Source organism: Manacus vitellinus, unplaced genomic scaffold, assembly GCF_001715985.3.
Source record: "Manacus vitellinus isolate BGI_N305 unplaced genomic scaffold, ASM171598v3 scaffold_21_pilon, whole genome shotgun sequence".
Taxonomy (NCBI): Eukaryota; Metazoa; Chordata; class Aves; order Passeriformes; family Pipridae; genus Manacus; species Manacus vitellinus.
The window spans coordinates 3,890,078-3,909,217 of record NW_021939546.1 but is presented as its reverse complement, the minus strand read 5'-3'; the positions used below and the strand labels follow the sequence as shown (position 1 = coordinate 3,909,217).

The window sequence follows — 19,140 nt, the reverse complement described above, 5'->3', positions numbered from 1 at the left end:
GCCTCCTCCGGGAATATGCGGAGGTCACCAATGGAAAAAAGGAGGAAGGAATTTTGTATGCCAAGGAAATAATTCCATTTTCCTTTTGCCTCTGCTTGACTGTCCTGGATTTTATAAAAAGGAGACAGACTTGTTATGGGATTTGGTGGTACCTGAAACGCTGTGACCCGGCAGGACGGTGGGTCCACAGCAAAGCTTCACCCCTGAGCTTAGTGTGGACATTTTCCATAGGATCTGTTTCCCATAGGAAGCAGATTTGTCACCACAGGGTGAAATTCCTCCCTCCTAAATCTCAGGTTCCTGCTGTGTGCTCAGGCTGAGACACTGCCCTGTGCACACCCAGGGGTTTTGCTCTGCTTAGATCCAGTTTTGCTCGTATTTTATTTGTATTTTTGTTGTAAAGAAAATGTTTCTTCAAAAAATATAATATAAAACCCCTTTGTACTTATCCTTCAGCACACTGAACCCACCTCTGTGTGCCCTTTGCCCTCAGAAGGCAAACTGCTGTACTGTGGATGTCAATCCATGTGGAATAACCTTGGCAGGGAGACACAATGAATTAATTTTTAATCCCAGAACGCAGAATGTGTCAGGCTGGAAGGAACCACAGTGGCTCACCTGGTCCCACCTCCCTGCTCCAGCAGGATCATTCCAGATGGCTCAGGATTGTGTCCAGAGAGTTCTGAAATATCTCCAGTGAGGACACTCCACTCCACTCTGGGCAATCTGTCCCAGTGCTCGGTTGCTGCACAGGGAAGAAGTTCTTCCTCATGTTCAGGTGGAACTTCCTGGGCATCAGTTCCTGTCTGTTCCTCGTCCCACTGCTGGGCACTGTGGAGCAGAGACTGGTCCACCCTCTGACACCCCTCCTTTAGATATTTATACACATTAATAAGATATTTCACAAAATCCCAGAATAGCTGGGTTTGGAATGGACCTCTGGAGATCACCCAGTTCAACCTTCCCTGTCAGGGCAGGGTCACTTGGAGCAGGTGGGTTTGGAATGTCTCCAGAGAGGGAGATTCCACACGCTCCCTGGGCAGCTGTTCCAGTGCTCTGCCACCTCCATGGAAAGAAATTCTTCCTCATGTTGAGATGGAACTTCTTGTGTTCTAGTTTATGACCATTGCTCCTTGTCCTGTCGCTGGGCACCACTGCACAGTCTGGGACCATCCTCTGACACCCCTTGGAGATGTTTGTATGGACTGAGGTTACCTCTTCCCGGATGCTGAGGTGATCCAGGCAGCGCTGCTCCCTTTTCCTTTCCCAGGGAAGGCGCCCGTGGATCGGGACGATCCCCCAGGATCGGGGCGATCCCGGCTCGCGAGCTCCCCCCGGCGGGCGGGCGCTGCCACTGCAGGTCTGGCCCCGCCCCCCGGCGCGCAGCCAATGGGAGGCCGCGCAGAGGCCCCGCCCTCGCCGTGCCCCCGGCGGTGCGCCGCGCGGCTGCGGCAGTTCCCGGGACACGCGAGACACGCGGGACACGCGGAATACGCGGCCATGGAGAGCGGCTTCCTGCCACCCTTCCCTCACTTCGCCACCCGCGCCATCCACGCCGGGCAGGACCCCGAGCAGTGGCGCTCCGGGGCCGTGGTGCCGCCCATCTCGCTCTCCACCACCTTCAAGCAGCGGGCGCCCGGCGAGCACGCGGTGAGTGCGGCCGCCACCGCGGCATCGGGTCACCCCCGGGGCACCTTCGGGGGTACCGAGCCGTCCTCGGGGGTACTGAGACACCCACGGGGGCACTGAGCTAGTGGGCACACCGGGGGGACCCCGAAAGTCCGGCGTGGGGAGGTCCGGGAAGCGGCTCCCCCTGGGAAGGGGAGGGAGCTCCCGATGGAAGTGTTTTCCCACGTGGCAGCTTCTGGACAAAAAGAGCATCTTTTTCCCGCTGGAAGCGGTGGTTTCGCCCAGGTGGAATCTCCCTCACTGGAGATATTCTAGACCTGTGTGGACACAATCCTGTGCCATGTGCTCTGGGATGACTCTGCTGGAGCAGGGAGGTGGGACCAGGTGAGCCACTATGGTCCCTTCCAGCCTGACCCAGACTGTGATTGTGTTTTCCCGGGAACTGAGAGAGTTTGGAATGATTTCCACGTGAAACGAGGAGGAAGGGGAGCAGGGGCAGGGATGCTGCTGCCCAACTCCATGGGCTGCACAGAGCCAGGACTCTCGGAAGCTTTACCTGCCCATTTTTCAGATGCAGGGCCCAGGCAGAATCTGTGTTCTCCTTCACACATGTTGTGTGAGAGGCTGCTTTAGCTTTCCTTCCAAACAGAAGGAAATATTTCATAAGGATTTTGTGGCTGCCCCATAGGAACTACTGGGAAGGTTTGCACTGACCTATCCTGAAGTTTCTGATGGGCCATGGCACAAATCTGCCCCTCCTAAACCAGGATCTGCTCCAAAGCCACAGGCTGAACTGGGCCAGCTGGGCAGAAGGGATGTGCCTTGTGATCCCTGATTCCACACAGAATTCAGCTGGGAATGCCTGGGAGCAGGCAGCTGCACTGGAGAAGTCCTCAGAAGGAGTCAGCTGCTGTATCCACAATCCTGATGACAGGCTGTTGGTGTTCCTGCCGGGAGCTTTGCCGGAGGATTGGGAGCAATCCTCGGGATTCCAGAGCATGAGGAAGTTGTCATTAAACAGGAGTCCTCAAAGAATGCAAATCCCAGGGTGCTCAGCAGGTTCTCTGTAACTGCTGCATCCAGCATGCAGGGGTGGTTTTCCCCATTAAATCTTCCCAGAATTCCCATAAAAGCTGGAGCAGTGAGTTGTGGAACTTGCCAGGGACACGTTTGGGCTCTCAGGAAGTGACAGGTACAGTTGGCCCTGTGCCATCTCTCAGGCTGAGTGTGGTAGAGATGGGAAAATTTTCCCTGATAATTCCCTCCAGAGAGGTTGTGGAGTCTCCCTCCCTGGATATATTCAGGAACACTCTGGACACAATCCTGTGCCATGTGCTCTGGGATGGCCCTGCTTGAGCAGGGAGGTGAGAGCAAATGTCTCACTGTGGTCCCTTCCAACCTGACCCATTTTGGGATCTGAGAGTGAGTGGATTGTGTCAGCCCAAGACCCTTTCTCCAACAGTGACCACAGATAGATATTTAGGAAAAAGTAGGAGAATGTGGCTGCACCCCAAGTGCACCCCCAGACAGCTTTTGCTGGTGTAGATGCCCAGTTGTGCCAGGAAACCCTCCTGCTGTTCTGGGAGGAGCTGGATGCCCCCAGTGAGGGCTCTTGAAGGAACCTGGAAGTAGTATTGTCTAAAGCTTTCCCAGTGCTCTCTCTTACATTGTCTCTCACTCCTACCCTAGGGATATGAGTACAGCCGGTCTGGGAACCCAACTCGGGATTGCCTGGAAAAGGCTGTGGCCGCCCTTGATGGAGCCAAATACAGTGAGTAATTCGTGGCTTGGAGAGGGCTTGGGGCAACCTGGACTAGTGGGAGGTGTCCCTGCCCATGGCAGGGAGTGGAACGGGGTGAGCTTTAAGTCCCCTCCAACCCAAACCATGCCATGATTCCATGATCACAGCTCTGATCACAGCAAGAGCTGCTTTATGGTGTCAGAGTCCAGCAGTTATTGTTGGAAAGTCCAGCTCAATCCCTGGACTTCCTCGCTGTGCTTGATGCCTGAGCTAAGCTTGATCCATCCCTGTGCAGCAGCGCTGGATGCAGTGGGGAGGGGGAGCAGGCAGCCCCTGGTCCCAGTCTGTTCCCAGTCTGGCACCAGTGTCCATCCTGGTCCCAAGCTGTGTAAATCAAGCTGCTGCTTTAACTGGCTCCACTCACGAAGTGAGGGAGAGTGAGAGTGACAGAACAGGATCCTTTGAGAGACAAAGTGAGGGAGGTGAAGGCAGGTCTAACCAGGTTGTATCCCATCAAATACAGCTTTTCTGCCACTCTGTTCTGTTCCAGGTTTAGCTTATTCTTCGGGCTTAGCAGCTCTTCTGAACATCTGTCACCTGTTGAAGACAGGGGACACAATCATCTGCATGGATGATGTCTATGGAGGTATGTACAGCACCATGGGAGCTTTGATCTTCACTGTGCAAAGGATAAAATGGACCTGAACTCTCTGAAATTCCCCTTTTCTTTGAAGCCTTTTCACCTTGTGAGAACACAGATCACTCCTGTCTGATTTGGGTGTTAGAAATTCAGGTGCTGAAACATTTCATTGGCACAACATGGAGGTTTAAAAATATGTAACAACAAATACATGAGGGGAAGTAGCAACATCTTAGTGCTGCACAGGTTTGTTTGCAGAGCAGGACCCTCTTTCCCTAGGTTTGACCCTTTACCAACCAGCATTTTGTCTGGACTGTTCCAGACAACTGTTCCATCATCTCCTCCCAAAGCACAGCTTCCCTCTGTTGTCCCCGTGCTTTCTGAACACTTCAGAGATGCCACAGCCCACTCTTAGGTATTGATCTTGCATCATATTTATCAACAACTCCCAGTCCAAGCAGATATCCACCTTAGCCAAGTCCTTCAGAAGGTTTAGGTCACCCAGGATTCCTGAGGAGGAACATGCTGGTAAGACATTATGTTCCTTGGTGTGTGACCTCTGTTCCATTGGTCAGCAGGGCTGGAGTTTCCAAGGCCTTGGCACAGAGAGATCCAACCTGCTGGGTTATCAAGGGAAGGTTAGAGGCAGGTTTCCCAATCAATAGCTGGAAAACCTGGAAATCTACTTTTCTTTCCCCTAGAAGTGCTGAGTGTTTGCCAGTCAGTTCTCTGTGCTTGTGCACATCAAATCCAAACACACACATGTTTGCTTTTCACACTGAAGTTCTGTCATGCTAGAGAGTATTCTCCAATTGCAGCTGGAGACAGCAGGAATCTCTGCTCCTTTAGCTCACAGCTCTCTCACCACAACTCAGTCAGTCATTTAACCAGAGCACATGGGCAGTTCCTCACTTCTGAAGGGCTTGGGGGGTATTTTTCAAGCAAAACTTGTTCACCTGCTCCTTAAAGCCTCGACCTGGGGTGGCTTTTGCAAAGATAATTTTATTGGTTTTCCCCTGATTTTTTTTCGTATTTTTGTTATAAAATAAGTGTTTCCTTAAACCCTCAAATCACTCAGCTGTGCCAATATCCATATTCCATCCCTTCATGCTTTGATGGCAAACTGCTGTTGGACAGAAGAGAGTCCATGTGGAATAACCTTGGCAGAGACACCCAGTAAATTGATTTTTAATCCAGTCAGTATTTCCAGGTAGTGTGTTGCACATCTATTGATCAGCTGTTTGCTGCTGGATTCTTTTAATCTTCTCAATGAAAGGTTCCAAAGACAGATAGGAAGGAAAGAATCACTTTTAGTGGAATGATAATAAACACAGTTTTGGAGTCTTCTCCTTGATACTTCTCTGTTTAATTTTCTGATAAAAAAAACCCCATTGATTTCAAATACTTCACAAATCACTCTGATCCCATATTCCCATTATTACTTTTTCATGATAATTAAAAGTACAACAATCTTTAAACATTTTTGGAAATAAAAACAATACTCATTTGTCATTTACGTGCAGCACAAAACTGTGCCCTCCTGACTTTCCCTGGGTGATACAAAAGACTGGAGAGCAGTGAAGGGAAGTCAAAGGAAGTTGTTTCATTTTGTGATTTGGGATTTTTTTTAGGCACAAACAGATACTTCAGGAGAATCGCCTCAGAAATTGGTTTGAAGGTAGTTTTTGTTGACTGCACAAAACCAAAATGCCTGGAAGCTGCAATTACACCACAGACCAAGGTAGGGGAGAGGGAAATGAATATTGTTAAATAGTTTTATTCTTGCTCATGTTGAATTTGGTGTCTATGTTGATCTGAGGGGCTGCAGGGGTTGGGGCACTGCTGGTCCTACCAGGGCATATAGAAATGTTTGTGTTGCCTCATGGAAAACATTTTAAGAAGACAAAGAAACACCCTGAAGAGAGAGAGGAGGAGGGAAAAGGTAAAAAAGAGCAGAGGGAACACTGAGCTCAGAGTTGGAGGTGCTCCATGGCACTGGGGTGGATAATCCCTTGCTCCAGGGAAGTGTTTCAGACCTTTGGGCATAATGACTTTGTTCTGGCTCTGTCAGGCCTTCTCCAGGTGGGATTTGCAAAAGCTTTACTGTGCTTCCCATGTTGAGTTTGTGGGGAATCACCTCTCCTAAAGAACCTTCCTTTGCTCCAGCAGGGAAACTTTGTTTTCACTCTGGGAAGCTGGCACTCAATAAATTATCATTGAAAACACTTCTCACTTACCCAAGGGGCATCAGCAGCACTGAAAATCTCTGACCTGGTGGTTTCTGTTGGATTTGTGCAGCTGATTTGGATCGAGACCCCCACCAACCCCATGATGAAGGTCATCGACATCCGTGCCTGTGCAGATGTGGCACATAAACACGGGGATGTTCTCTTGGCAGTGGACAACACCTTCATGTCTCCCTATTTCCAGGTGTGTTCACCATTATCCCATTACTCAGTGTAGTTCAAGAGACATTTTCAAAATGGGAAGCACCAAGGAACTGTAGTTTTGATCTTTGCATGTAAAATCATCTGCTCTGTTTCTAGCTGCAGGTTAATGCTGCTGGTTGCATCAGTGGAGGTGTATCTGTCATTCAAAAATCATGGATTTTGGTTCTTTCTGATGAAAATCACAGCAGGCTTGTTAAAAAGTGTCCTGTTTTCTGACTTTGGCCTTTTTATAGCAATTCTTTTGTATATGCTGTTTAAGCTCCATTCTGAACCACTTGATAGTCTAGAAAAAGTAGTGGAAGAAAAAGTTAAAACAAGCAAACTTTGTTCAATCTTCCTTTGAGACATTCAATATTTCTTCAATATTTTGGTGAATATGTGGGTTAGAAGTTTATAACTTTGTTTATAAGAACCGACATAACTTTTCTATATTGATAAAAGGAAGTGAAGAGATTTTCTTAAATTCTGAAAGTGTTTCAGAATAATAAACTTCCAAGTTTTGTTGATCTCAATATGGACTGGAAATATACATATAAATTTCTCAGGAGACCAAGCCAATCCTTTGTGTTTTAGGTCCAAAGTCACCCTTCTGGCAGAGTGCAAAGGCAAAGTGTCTGGTTTTGTTCAGGGTACCGAGATCTTCCTGAATTTAGGGAGCTCTGCACAAAGTGTTAATGCTAAGCTCCAGCAGCACTGCAGTTGGTCTGGGACATTCCAGAAGCTTGGTGATTCCCCCCTGCAATGTGTTATTCAGTTCAGAATTCACAATTTACTTCAGAAAATGGGGTGTGAAAGGCACAAAGTGAGCTGGGCTGGTTAATGAGTCTGGGTCAGCCTGGTGCCAGTGCTAATGATTGATTTTGATGAGGGGAGTAGGTAGTGTTGTTAAACCCCTCTAGACCTCTGCTGGTGCTAAGCAAATGAGAATTTCAGAGAGATTTGTGTCAATATTGAGTGTAAAAGGCATTTTTCCATGGTATTCTGGCTGTGCATTGGGAGTGAGTGTTATCCATGTTCCTTGGATGGATGTCCATGTTCAGTCTGGCTCAGCAGTCTTTAGACCTGCTTGCTTTGTTACCTTTTAACATGCTGATGCTCTTTGCTCTTTGGAATATGTTTATATTATGTGCCAAGGCCCAATTAAAAGAATTATGTTGTTCATGACCTCTTGCCCATCAACCCCTTGCTTTGTCTCACCTTCAAAAGGCTTCTGGGAACAAAGCTGGGAGGGGAGGAAAAACAACTGGCAAAGAAAACCTCCTTTCCTCATGTTTTCAGTTCTTTCAGTGTAATATCACCAATACTTGGAAAACAATGCAATTTTTTTGCTTTTCAGACTGTGTTGAGGTCTTAATTTTCTAAGGAAATCCACTTTAGAGAGTAAATACCATTATTTCTCTTGCCTCAGCTAAGCAATTGAACTATCTTTTCCCAAATATGAACTGTATGTTAGATGGATTGAACCATTTCTCTCCCTGAAGCCAGTGGGAATTGGGCCAGTGCTGTTAAATCACATTTGAGTGTGCTTATCTTGAATTCAGAGTGTCTCCCTGTGCTTTTGGTTTTATCACACATTCAATCATCATTCTCTGGTTTTTGTGTTTAAAGTGTTAAGTTTTTGTGGGTTTTTCTTTAGTTTCTCCACTTATTTTTTGCTGTGTAAGCCTTTTTGGATAGCTGGAAGTGAACCTGGCTGCATGCAGGCATTAATCAGAGCTGTGAATTTAATTTTGTTTCAGTGTCCTCTGTCCCTGGGGGCTGATATTTGTATGAGTTCTGCGACCAAGTACTTGAACGGTGAGTGTGGGAGTTCAACACCTACTTAGGGCAGGGTTGGATGGAATATTGGGAAGGAATCCTTCCCTGTGAGGGTGGTGAGGCCCTGGCACAGGTTGCTCAGAGAAGTTGTGGCTGCCCCATCCCTGGAAGCGTCCAAGGCCAGGTTGGATGGGACTTGGAGCAGTCTGGTATAGTGGAAGGTGTCCCTGCCCATGGCAGGGGGTGGGATGTGATGTTTAAAGTTCTTCCCAGCCCAAACCAGTCTGGGATTCTGTGATAACATGAATATTATTATTATTATTATTATAAAGCCATGCTGGCTTTAATTTGGCTACAACAAAGCAGGTGCCTTCAGGAGAAGGTAGGTTGGGAGCTGCTCTCCCTGAGCCAGGAGCCTGGAGCTTCTCTCCAGGACATTCCTGGTCCCTGCAGTGTCCTGGCAGGTGGCAGAGGTGCCCTGGGAAGTGTCAGTGCAGGAGACAGTGCTGAGCAGAGCTTTAGAAACAGCCCAAATCTGCCTTGTGATTTCTGTCTGCACAGGAAGAAAGGCTAGAGCTTCAGGAACAACCCAGGGCCTTGCAAAACTGGGGTTTTAGTAACACCAGGATGGAGAAACTGGGAGGTTGAGGCAGAACCCTGGAGCAGATGGAATGGCTGATCCTGTTCTTGTCTTCATTTGTAGGGCACAGTGATGTGGTGATGGGGCTGGTCTCAGTGAACCGGGATGATCTCTATGAGAGGCTCAAATTCCTGCAGAATTGTGAGTACTGATACAGGAAATACCTGGAAATGAATCCTGGTCACAAACCAGCTCCTGCTGGGGAGCATGGGGATGCACACAAGTGGGAATTCTGCTTAGAGATACAGCTCAAAAGGGCAGAACTGGGAATAATAAAGTAAATTTTTATTTTAATAAATTTTAATACAATTAAAATAATGTTTAAATTAATAAAATAAACTTAATAAACTTAATAAAATTAATTACACTGGTCTCCACTCTTAACTGCTTCTAGAGAACTGATGAGGCACATCCTGGAATCATCAGGGTCTCTGCCTTGTGCACACCTGCAGTTAAAGGGGTTTTTTAAACTCACACATCAGAATTTTCTTGTATATGTTGATTTCGAGCATTTTACTGCCTCTTAATTGTCAGGAATAAATTTCTGTATGGGGTTCTGCCTGCTCTCTGCCTACAGCAGAGACAATAAAGGTATATTATGTCTAATAAATAGAACCCCTGAGGCTTCAGCTTGTTAATTCACCTCATTAATTGGCTCCCCACGTGTGTGAGATGAGGAAGGTAGATTGCAGCAGGTGTCTTCCCACTTGTCACATTCTAACTTTAGAAATGTTGGAGATTAGGACTGTATCAGTTGTACTAAAGCCCAAACCAACCCCTTTTCTCTGAGGAATTTTGTCTCCCTTCCCCAGCTCTCGGGGCCATCCCGTCTGCCTTTGACTGTTACCTGTGCAACCGGGGGCTGAAGACGCTGCCCATCCGCATGAAGCAGCACTTCCACAACGCCCTGGCTGTTGCCCAGTTCCTGGAGTCACATTCCCGGGTGGAGAAGGTCCTTTTCCCAGGTGGGTTGGCAGGACCTCTGAGCAGGAAGTGTCCCAGAGGGTGGGTTTGGGTGCTGTGATGTTCCATGTCATCGTCACCTTCATGTGGTGGCTTGGGCAGGGTGTCCACCTTGGAGCTCCAAGGTGTCCACCTTGGAGTGGGCTGAGGGGGAGATGCTCCACCTCTGCATGAGAGCAATTTCCTCAGTGACTCCCCAGATTCCAGGGGTGACTCAGGCTGGGTGCCTACCTTGGAGCAGGCTGAGGGGGAGCTGCTTCACCTCTGAAGGAGGGTAATTCACTCCAAGTCACTCCCCAGATTCCAGGGGTGACTTGAGCTGGGTGTCCACCTTGGCAGAGGCTGAGGGGGAAGCTGCTCCACCTCTAAGGGAGGGTCATTCACTCCAAGTGACTCCCCAAATTCCAGGGCTGCCTTCCCACCCTCAGCATGAGCTGATGAAGCGCCAGTGCACGGGCTGTCCTGGCATGATCGCCTTCTACATCAAGGGGAACCTCAAACATGCTACTGCCTTCCTCAAGAACCTAAAGGTAAATGGCAATAAAACACCTCCTCAGAGGGACCTGGGACTGTCCTGCTGAGGGGGATGGTGGAAGTGGCTTTTCTTGGTGAGAGGAGAGTCTGTCTGTACTTGCAAAGCTCCTCAAATCTTTTGGGTGTGACCATCTCTAAATAATAGATAATTTGTGAATGTGAGGCTGATGAGAGGGAAAAAAAGACGCCTGAGCTCCTTGGAAGGGTTTGTTTGCACAGCAAGGTGAGGTGTGTCCAGGTTAGCCCAGGAAATGCTGCTGACAAAGGGCCTTTTGCCAAAATACCTGCAGGAGTTGGAAGCAGAGGAACTGTGGCTGGTGTAACACTGCTGGAATATTTCAAAGTGCTCATCAGGAGAATGAAACATTGAGGAGAGCCCTGAATCATGAAGCTGAGAGGGAGTCCCTCAGTTTGGAGAATGGTTGGTTGTTTATTTGACCCAAACAACAGGTTTTTGCTGTTTTACCATGTGTTCATTCTACCTGTGCCCTTTGATGTGTTTCTAGTCGTGATCTCTGGTTAATTTGCATTCTGCTCTACTGGTTTTGCTGTTTCGTTCTTGGAAAAACCAATCAGTAAGAACTGGCAGAGGTGAATTAGAACTTCCTTCTGCCCCCTGTCTCACTTGCCAGCTGATGTCACCCACTGAAAATCAATTTACTAAAAATACGGTTGGCCCGCAAAATATCCTCTGACCTGAGAGAAAGGACTGAATCCTGGCACAGATCTGCCAGCTTTGACAAGAAATATCAGGGAATGTGTCCCAGGAGAAGTAGTTCCTGACAGTTATCCAAGCCCTTTGACTTGGATGACCATCAGTTTGTCACTAGGCTTGTCCAAAAGTAAAGTCACTCCAAAGAATCATAGAATCCCACACTGGTGTGGAATCATAGAATCCCACACTGGTTGGAAGGGACCTTAAAGCCCATCTTCTACTACCCCCTGCCATGGGCAGGGACACCTTCCACTATACCAGACTGCTCCAAGTCCCATCCAACCTGGCCTTGGACACTTCCAAGGATGGGGCAGGATGAGTCTGTTTTAAATCTTAGTAGCTCTTACTTGCTAAATGTACACTTTATTCCTGAATTACACTAATACCGTTTATAAAATAAAACTTATTATAGAAAAACTTAGGGGAAAAGCCCCCTAAACATTCTTTTTCCATAATGTCCTTGAAGTGGTCATTGCTCCAAGGCTGCCAGAGCTCAAGGAGCATATGGACAACGCTCTCAGGGTCAGGGTGGGATTGTTGGGGTGTCTGCAGGGCCAGGAGTTGGACTCATGATTCTTGTGGGTCCCTTCCAGCTCAGGATATTCTGTGATTCTTTGACATCTCTTTCCATGCATCCATGGAAACTTGTTAACTTCTTTCTTTCACACTTCCCTTTCACCCTTGTTAATTTGTGTTCCATCTTTCCCGTAGGTGTTCACCTTGGCTGAGAGTCTGGGGGGCTATGAGAGCCTGGCAGAGCACCCGTAAGTCATTCTTCTATCTTCAAAGTCCGAAAAGGCTGCAGAGTCCCCCAAAATATTAGTGGAGGACAGCACAGATATTTCCAGTCCCTGAGGCTAAGCTGTTTTCCATGTAATGGAAAGAATGGTGTGTTGTGTAGCACAAACCTAGCAGAGGCTTCAGGAATGAGTGAATTCTGTGAATGTGAGAGTGCAGTGATGGAGGAATTTTGACTGGAAAACTGGAATTTAGGAATTTGTTGCTCTGAAAACAATCCAAGAAATCCGTGTGTGTTGGAATTGTGGAGCAGATGGGATGGAGGGAAGAGCTGTGCCATGCTCCCTGCTCACACAAGAGGGCGTGATCAGTGCGTGCACCCAACTGCCTTGTTTTCCCTGTCAGGACTTTTTGTGGAAATTTTAGTAACACTTGGCTGCTCCTGTTAAGGTTAAAAGGCTAAAAAGAGGATTTATATGGAATTAGATTCTTTTACCAAAGCCAATTTGCTTTTCAAAAAGATACATGGGAATTTATGGCTTTTTGTGTGCTAAAGCATTTCAGATATTCATTAGTGTAACAGCAAATCTTAAACCATTCCAGCAGCTGGAAGAAACTGTGAGTTGGTTGGTGGAGCACAGGGGAAAATACCTTCTTGCCCATATCATCCAAACCTGCAGAGAGTAAACCCTTCAGTGTAATCTGGTACAGTTTGACAAGAAGAAACCAGAAGTTAATAGAAAACAGGAGTTTTTATACTGGAGGCTGTTCACTGCAGCTGCTTCTCCACATGCAGAGCAGAGCTTTTAGAGCAAAAAAACCCCTAAAAAATTCTAGAAGGAAGAGGAATGGGATTTTCTCCATTTTTAGCTTCAGATTTTGAAGTATCCACTTCTTATTTATAATTTGTAGCTTAGAAGTACTTTCCTGAAAGTCTGAAGTCCCTGACTTCACGTCATTTACAGTCACTGCCACAAGCTCTTTCCATCTGTGGATTCAGCAGCAAGTGGCACAGAAAAGGTGTAAAACCTCATGAAACTTTGGGGGTGCTGGCAGAAAACCAGCTAGTTTGGGCTTTACTGAGGGAAGTGCAAAGTTCTTAGGAAACAGGCTGGTGTTTGTCTCTGCAGGGCCATCATGACCCATGCCTCAGTGCCCCAGGAGGACAGGGAAGCTCTTGGCATCACTGATACGTTGATTCGTCTCTCTGTGGGTTTGGAGGATGAGGAGGATTTACTGGCTGACCTGGACCAGGCCCTGAAGGCTGCGGTGAGTGGGTTCTTACTCCCTAAGAATCATTCCCTCTCTCACTGACTGAATCCTGGGAATTCTTACCTTTTTAAACCACTCCTAAGCAGACCTTGGATTTAAAGCTCTCCCTGTCAGGATTCCCTGTACAAGGTTTGTGTCCCGGTCAATCACAGTCTCAACCGACATGGATTCAGGTACAACAGATGTTGGAGTCATGGGAATGTCCCTGCTAAAGTCAGGCTCAGGGAGACTCTCACACAGGCCTAGAAAGGCTCAGTGTGTGCTTCAGATTTTTCCTGGCAGGGTTGAAATATATTAAAGAGCTTTAAGAACTTCTCTCAAACAGTAAGTCCAATATTTGAGTACTGCTGTTTCATTCCACTCCTGATGCTTCTCTCCCACAGGTTTGGATTTCAGACAGTGGGTTTTTTTTTTGTGTGTAGGGTTGGTTTTTAATGGTTTTTGTTTGTTTGTTTTTCAGGGTTTTTTTTTTTGTTTTTTTTTTTAATGATAGGAAAAGTTATCATCAGTAACTACACATATTTCTATTTGCCAGCACAGGGCATGAAATTAATCTAATGCCAAAATGTGTCTTATTTATGAAAAGAAGAAGTGTGTGGTTGATGAGGGGCAGAACATAATTGTCTCTCCTTTCCCTTCTTGCAGTTTGCATAAGCCTTGAGGCTTAAAGAAGGAACTTGGAATTGGATGTTGCAAAGACTATGGAAGAGGACATGGAAAATCAAATTGCTCCTTTGATTTGCCTTTGATTTGCCTTTGGGAATTTCAATCTGGATTCCTGGGGTGTCTCCCTGGTGCTGTTGGGTTGGTTCTGCTGCTGTCTGGCTGTGCACGGGCTGTGTGTGGCACAGCCTGGGCTCTCCCGTGGGTCAAGGTCTGTTGTTGGGAAATCCGTTGGGATTTCTGGAGTCAGTAACTGTGTGTGAGAGCAGCCATGGGCTCCCTCAGAAATGTTCTCCCTGTTCTCCCAGAGATCAGTGTTTCTTCTGATGGTTTGAGGTCACAGGGGGTGGTTCCTGGTGCTGCTCTTGGGATGCACAGTTCATTCTTCTCTTCTCTTCCAACCCAACAGCCCATCTTAAAAACCTGATTGGCCTTAGATTTATTTTAATTAGGTCGGAAATGTGCTTTAAAGCTTTTCTCCTCTGGATTTTTTAATACAGTGTTGAAAATGAAGCTTGGAAAATGGTAAATAATAGCTTTCTAATAGCTGTTAATTATGAGAATGATTGAAACAACTTTAATTAAAATATGCTGTGAATTTCCTTGACGTCTTCCTTGTTCTTCCATTTCCATGTGCTACTTATGTTCAAAATCAGGTGATACAATGACCCTGGAGCTGTTCAGATTTTCCTATGGGAAGATGACATTGATGGTGTTACTTTTGTCAGGAAAAAGAGATGTAAATTTGGCTGTAGAACAACTTCTCCTGCAAATTGAGTGTTCAGGCAGGGAATGCTCAGAGGGGCTGGGTGGGACAAAGTGTCCCCTCCCACGTCCCCCCAGGTGACTCTGCTGAAGAGCCACCAAAGAAGCACAAGGTGCTGCAGGTTTTTGTTACAAGACTGACTGCATAGATCCTTCTTGGGGGGAACATTTGGCTTTCCTAAGCTAAGTAGAAATTGGACTTTCTGGGGTGTCTTTTTGCTTTGTGTCTCAGATTGAGAGCTGACGTGGAATGGGAGTTGGGTGATGTTCACTCACCAGCTGATTCCAGGCTGCCTTAGACTGTGGTCTGGGACAGCCTAGCTCATGAGCAGGAGAGGAAAGAAGGCTGGAGCTGAGGCAGGAAGGCAGTTTGTGTATCACCACAGAAACAGAAAATAGCCTTCATTATCTACAGTGATGATATCCTGAGAAAACTGAGGTGAAGGTATTCACACCCCAACCACCTCATTTCATACTGGTTTGGGTTGGAAGGGACCTCAAAGCTCATCCAGTTCCACCCCCTGCCATGGGTAGGGACACCTTCCACTATCCCAGGTTGCTCCAAGCCCGTCCAACCTGGCCTTGGACAGTCCCAGGGATGGAGCAGCCACAGCTTCTCTGGGCAACCTGTGCCAGGGCCTCACCACCCTCCCAGGGCAGAATTCCTTCCCAATATTCCATCTAACTCTGCCCTCTGGCAGTGGGAAGCCATTCCCCATTTTTCCCTTGCCCCTCCTAAGGGTGGGTTACTGGTTATACCAGGTCAGCACCTCATAAAGCCCATCCACAGGAAGTCCCTCAGATCCATGTGTTTTTCTGAGAAGTGCAGCCTCTGTCCAGTGCCGTGAACCTGCTGGTTGGTCTTTGGCTGCTCCTGAAGGGCAGCAGTGTCTGGTTTCTGTCAGGAGAGTCTCTCATCTCCCATGAAATGAAAAGCTTGTGTGTTTGCTTGTCCTGCTGCTGACGGGAATTTCCCTTATCCCATTTGTTTGGGGAAAGATAAAACTGCCAGAGGTGAAATTCTCAATGAATTGTCCCATGATTTTCTTGACACACAGAATATTGACCTGAAGCTGCCTCTGAGGTTGGACCTGCCAGGAACTGGTCTCTTCATGGGGAGGTTGCAGTGGTAGGAGATGCACTCAGCTGATCATACACTGATTATTCACATTTTATATCATGGCCCCAACCTGGTAGAGCTCGAGGAGCATTTGGACAACACTCTCAGGGACAGGGTGGGATTTTGGAGTGTCCTGTGCAGGGCCAAGAGTTGGACTTGATGATCCTTGTGGGTCCCTTCCAACTCAGGAGACTAGGATTCTGTACATCTGAGCAGGAGATAATCCATTGGGATCTCTCTATATATCTCTGTTCATGACTTTCCTGAATCCATTCCCTCTGACCCCAGATTTGGGTTATATTTCCCATATCCCATCTTTGTGAAGCTAAAAGGCACATTTCATCCTCTGGTTGATGTTGCAGCTGTGAATTCAGATTCATTGCACTTGCAGGGGAATTTCTTTTTTATGTTGAGGCTGAGATTCCTTGTATTGGCTAAAGATACATTTTTTTCCTGGAAAACAGTAGAGCAGCACTAAGCCTGGAGATAAGACCAGTTAAACCAGAAGCAGAGCTGGCTCCCAGCCCCAGCGTTATGAGTGGCAGCAATGCTGGGGTCAGATTGCACTCCCAGCCTCAGATTCCCTGGATTTGAGCTTTTTTTGGCATTTCTCGCAGTCACAGCCATTTGATGAAGTGCTCTGTGTTTTCCAGCCAAGAGCTGAACCACATTAGTCAGAAGAGTTCTTAGAAACTTCAACATTCACTTACAGGAAAGTTGCTGTAATTGAGGTCCACTCTTTGTCAGCAGTGGATAAACTTGTCTACCCAGAAAATGTTGGGTGATCCCGCACAAAACTCCTGTTCCTGGAGCCGGCCACACACTTTGGCAGCTTTCCTGCTGCCCCTTGATGGACACATCATGAAGATGCTCCAACTCATCCTACTGCTGCAAGATCCATGTCCGAGCACAAGCTGGGAATGACAGCTCATATCCTGCATATTTATGGATTTAGTGGGCTCAAAGGCATTAACTCCAGCCAGCAGATGCCCTTTGGTACCAGCACAGCTTCCCAAGCCCGGCACTCACGTCTCCATGAATCACCAAAATGAGCTTGAGCTTCGTAAGTGCTTTGTAATTCTTTTATCTCTGTTGTGTGCAGGAGCTGACTTACAAATGCAATTTTTATTCCTCCCTTTTATCATCTCCCTTCAGGAAAATACTGACTCTCTCATGTCTTGCTGAAGAGCCGGATGTTGGGAAACGGAGTTGGAGATGCAGCTCTCACTCTGCCAATCTCATAGAATCATGGAAGGGACCCTCAGGAATCACCCAGTCCAGCTCCTGGCCCTGCACAGCACACCCCAACAATCCCACCCTGTCCCTGAGAGGGCTGTTCAAACACTCCCTGAGCTCTGCCAGGGTGACAGATGTGACTTCACCATGGCCAAACCCAGCTCTGGGCCCACAGAGCTTCCCTCCCCTGGCACCCACGGAGGTGAGGGCACCTTGGTCTTTGCACACCCCCAGGTCACTGCAGGGAGTCCCCATCCCACCAGCTGGGCCCTGGAATGTCAGAGCAGGGTGGGGGTTTGGAAATGGTTTCCTCTCCAAGTTTTCAGGCATCATTCCTAGCTCTTTAAGCATGACTGAGAATTTATTTTCCCCCTCTTGCAAACGACATTTTTCACCTCTTTTCTCATATTCCTGCTTTATTGAACCCAAAGCCTGAGTCTTCAACCAATTTGTAGGTCAACATCTGCCAGGCAATGTCTACCTCTCACCCTGACAGACCTTCATCCAGACCAGCTGCAGAATTTGGGTAGGAAAGTTTAACAGTTAAGGTGTTTTTTTTCCAGTATTTCCATGTCTGCCTGTGTTTCCAAGATGCTTGTTGAGTTCTCACCATGGCACAATTATTGACACTGTAATTAATGACTTTAAAAGGCTTCATGTGTTTCAGAAGAGCAGTGTGAGATCTGCAGGAACAGAGCAGAATTCCATTTCAGTTGGGAATATTTCCCAAGAGAGTGTGTCACAAAGGCTATAAGAATGAAGAAACTATATTTAGATTATGTTAATCATTTATCTTTTCTCCTCTTCAAGGCTTTCATGAGGACAGATGAATGTAAAAGGAATTCTCTCACTTGGACACATGGGGAAGAGCAGAAACAGAGCAGTTCCAGCCCCAAGTCGGGTTTTCTGTTCCCAGGATCAGTGTCAAATTGGTGCTGCTGCTTTTGGGGAGGGATTCCATCCAAGCAGCCAGTTCTCAACTTGTTCGTGCGGCATTTTGGATGAGGAGATGGGTGTTTGGGTTTAAAATTTAGGAACAAGAGATATCACAACAAATATTTGTCTGAAGAGAGAAGCACCCCAGGATATCAGATTAAGATGCTTCTGCTTGTGGTCAAAGCAGAAAAGAGAATGAACAGGGAAAGAAGCAAAGGCAGAGAACAAGTAAAACTAAAAGCAAAACTAATCAGATAACATAAATAAGAAAAAATTCTCCATTCATTGAACTTGATTTGATCTTGTTGCTTTTCAGATAGGATGTGGTCTCCTGGGCCTAATTTTGTGTTTCCCACAGGGGCATGTTCTGCCTGGCAGCCTGAGGTCTGTGGTGGCTTTGGTTGGTGGTAACACCCTCTGTCCTTCACCACTTCCCTGGAATAACAGTAATAACAGGGAACCTCAAAACTCATCCAGTTCCACACCCTGCCATGGACAGGGACACCTTCCACTATCCCAGGTTGCTCCAAGCCCTGTCCAACCTGGCCTTGGACACTTCCAGGAACAGGGCAGCCACAGCTTCTCCTCTTCCCTCCCTGCCTTTCTCACAGGAATGTCTGAACTCAGAGCACTGTGCTGTGTCCTCCTTTCCAAACTGCTGTTGCCTTTTCCAAAGAAAGGCAACATTATTTTGGAATCACTTTGGTTCCCAACACCAAATCTTTCATGAGGGCTTTGACACTGACAGTGACTCACAGAAGCTTTCGCTGAAGTGATGCCTTTGCCAACAGCCACAGATCTGTTCCCAGAACTGCTGCCTATGTCCAGCAGCTCCTCCTGAAACTCTTCCCAGGAGCTCCAGGCACATCTCTGGCAGAAGTCCTTGTGTTTCCCATCATACTAGTGCCACTAGAGCCCTACCCTCACACCTCCAGTCCTTGATGGAGCAAACCAGAAGGTGAACACGGAGCACTCAGTGGGACTCAGTTTGACCTCAGCACTGCTTGGGAGAAAGGAGAAATCTGGAAAAGGGGCTTTTCTTCCGCAGGCTCTGGCCTGGGCTGGAGGGGAGCTCCAGGACATCTGCCAGGAGGAAGGCTTCTGCAGCTTGGTGGGTTTTGGGGACTGGAAGGACCATGAGCAGGAGTGAATTGAGTCTGGTCCGTGCAGGAACAGCCCATCCCCATCTGAGCTTGGTCCCACCTCAGGTCTCTGCAGGAGCTTTCCAAGTGACCTAAAATTTTCAGAGACCCCTTTCAGGTGGCAAAACTCATTGCTGATCCCTAATCCTGAAGCAAGTTACTTTTTTCTATTGTACATGAAACGCCCCTGCAGTGTCT

The 19,140-nt window shown here is 47.3% G+C and overlaps 1 protein-coding gene across 1 annotated transcript; it reads left to right on the top strand.

Moving 5' to 3' along the window:
- Positions 1–1,478: 1,478 nt before the first annotated feature.
- CTH (cystathionine gamma-lyase) lies at positions 1,479–14,350 on the top strand. The gene is made up of 12 exons (XM_008921982.3): positions 1,479–1,650; positions 3,319–3,400; positions 3,921–4,016; positions 5,642–5,751; positions 6,309–6,440; positions 8,200–8,257; positions 8,922–8,999; positions 9,671–9,823; positions 10,230–10,351; positions 11,782–11,834; positions 12,939–13,077; positions 13,726–14,350. Exons 1-12 carry the CDS (start codon positions 1,501–1,503, stop codon positions 13,732–13,734), a joined length of 1,182 nt encoding a protein of 393 aa, XP_008920230.1. The 5' UTR covers positions 1,479–1,500; the 3' UTR covers positions 13,735–14,350.
- The last annotated feature ends 4,790 nt before the right edge of the window (positions 14,351–19,140 follow it).

Bases quoted from the DNA above. Each gene is read 5' to 3' on its own strand.
- CTH (XM_008921982.3), top strand. From the start codon at position 1,501: ATGGAGAGCGGCTTCCTGCCACCCTTCCCTCACTTCGCCACCCGCGCC. The intron at 9,000-9,670 runs GTGAGTACTGAT...TCCCTTCCCCAG, and splicing joins GCTCAAATTCCTGCAGAATT to CTCTCGGGGCCATCCCGTCT. The intron at 11,835-12,938 runs GTAAGTCATTCT...TTGTCTCTGCAG, and splicing joins GAGAGCCTGGCAGAGCACCC to GGCCATCATGACCCATGCCT.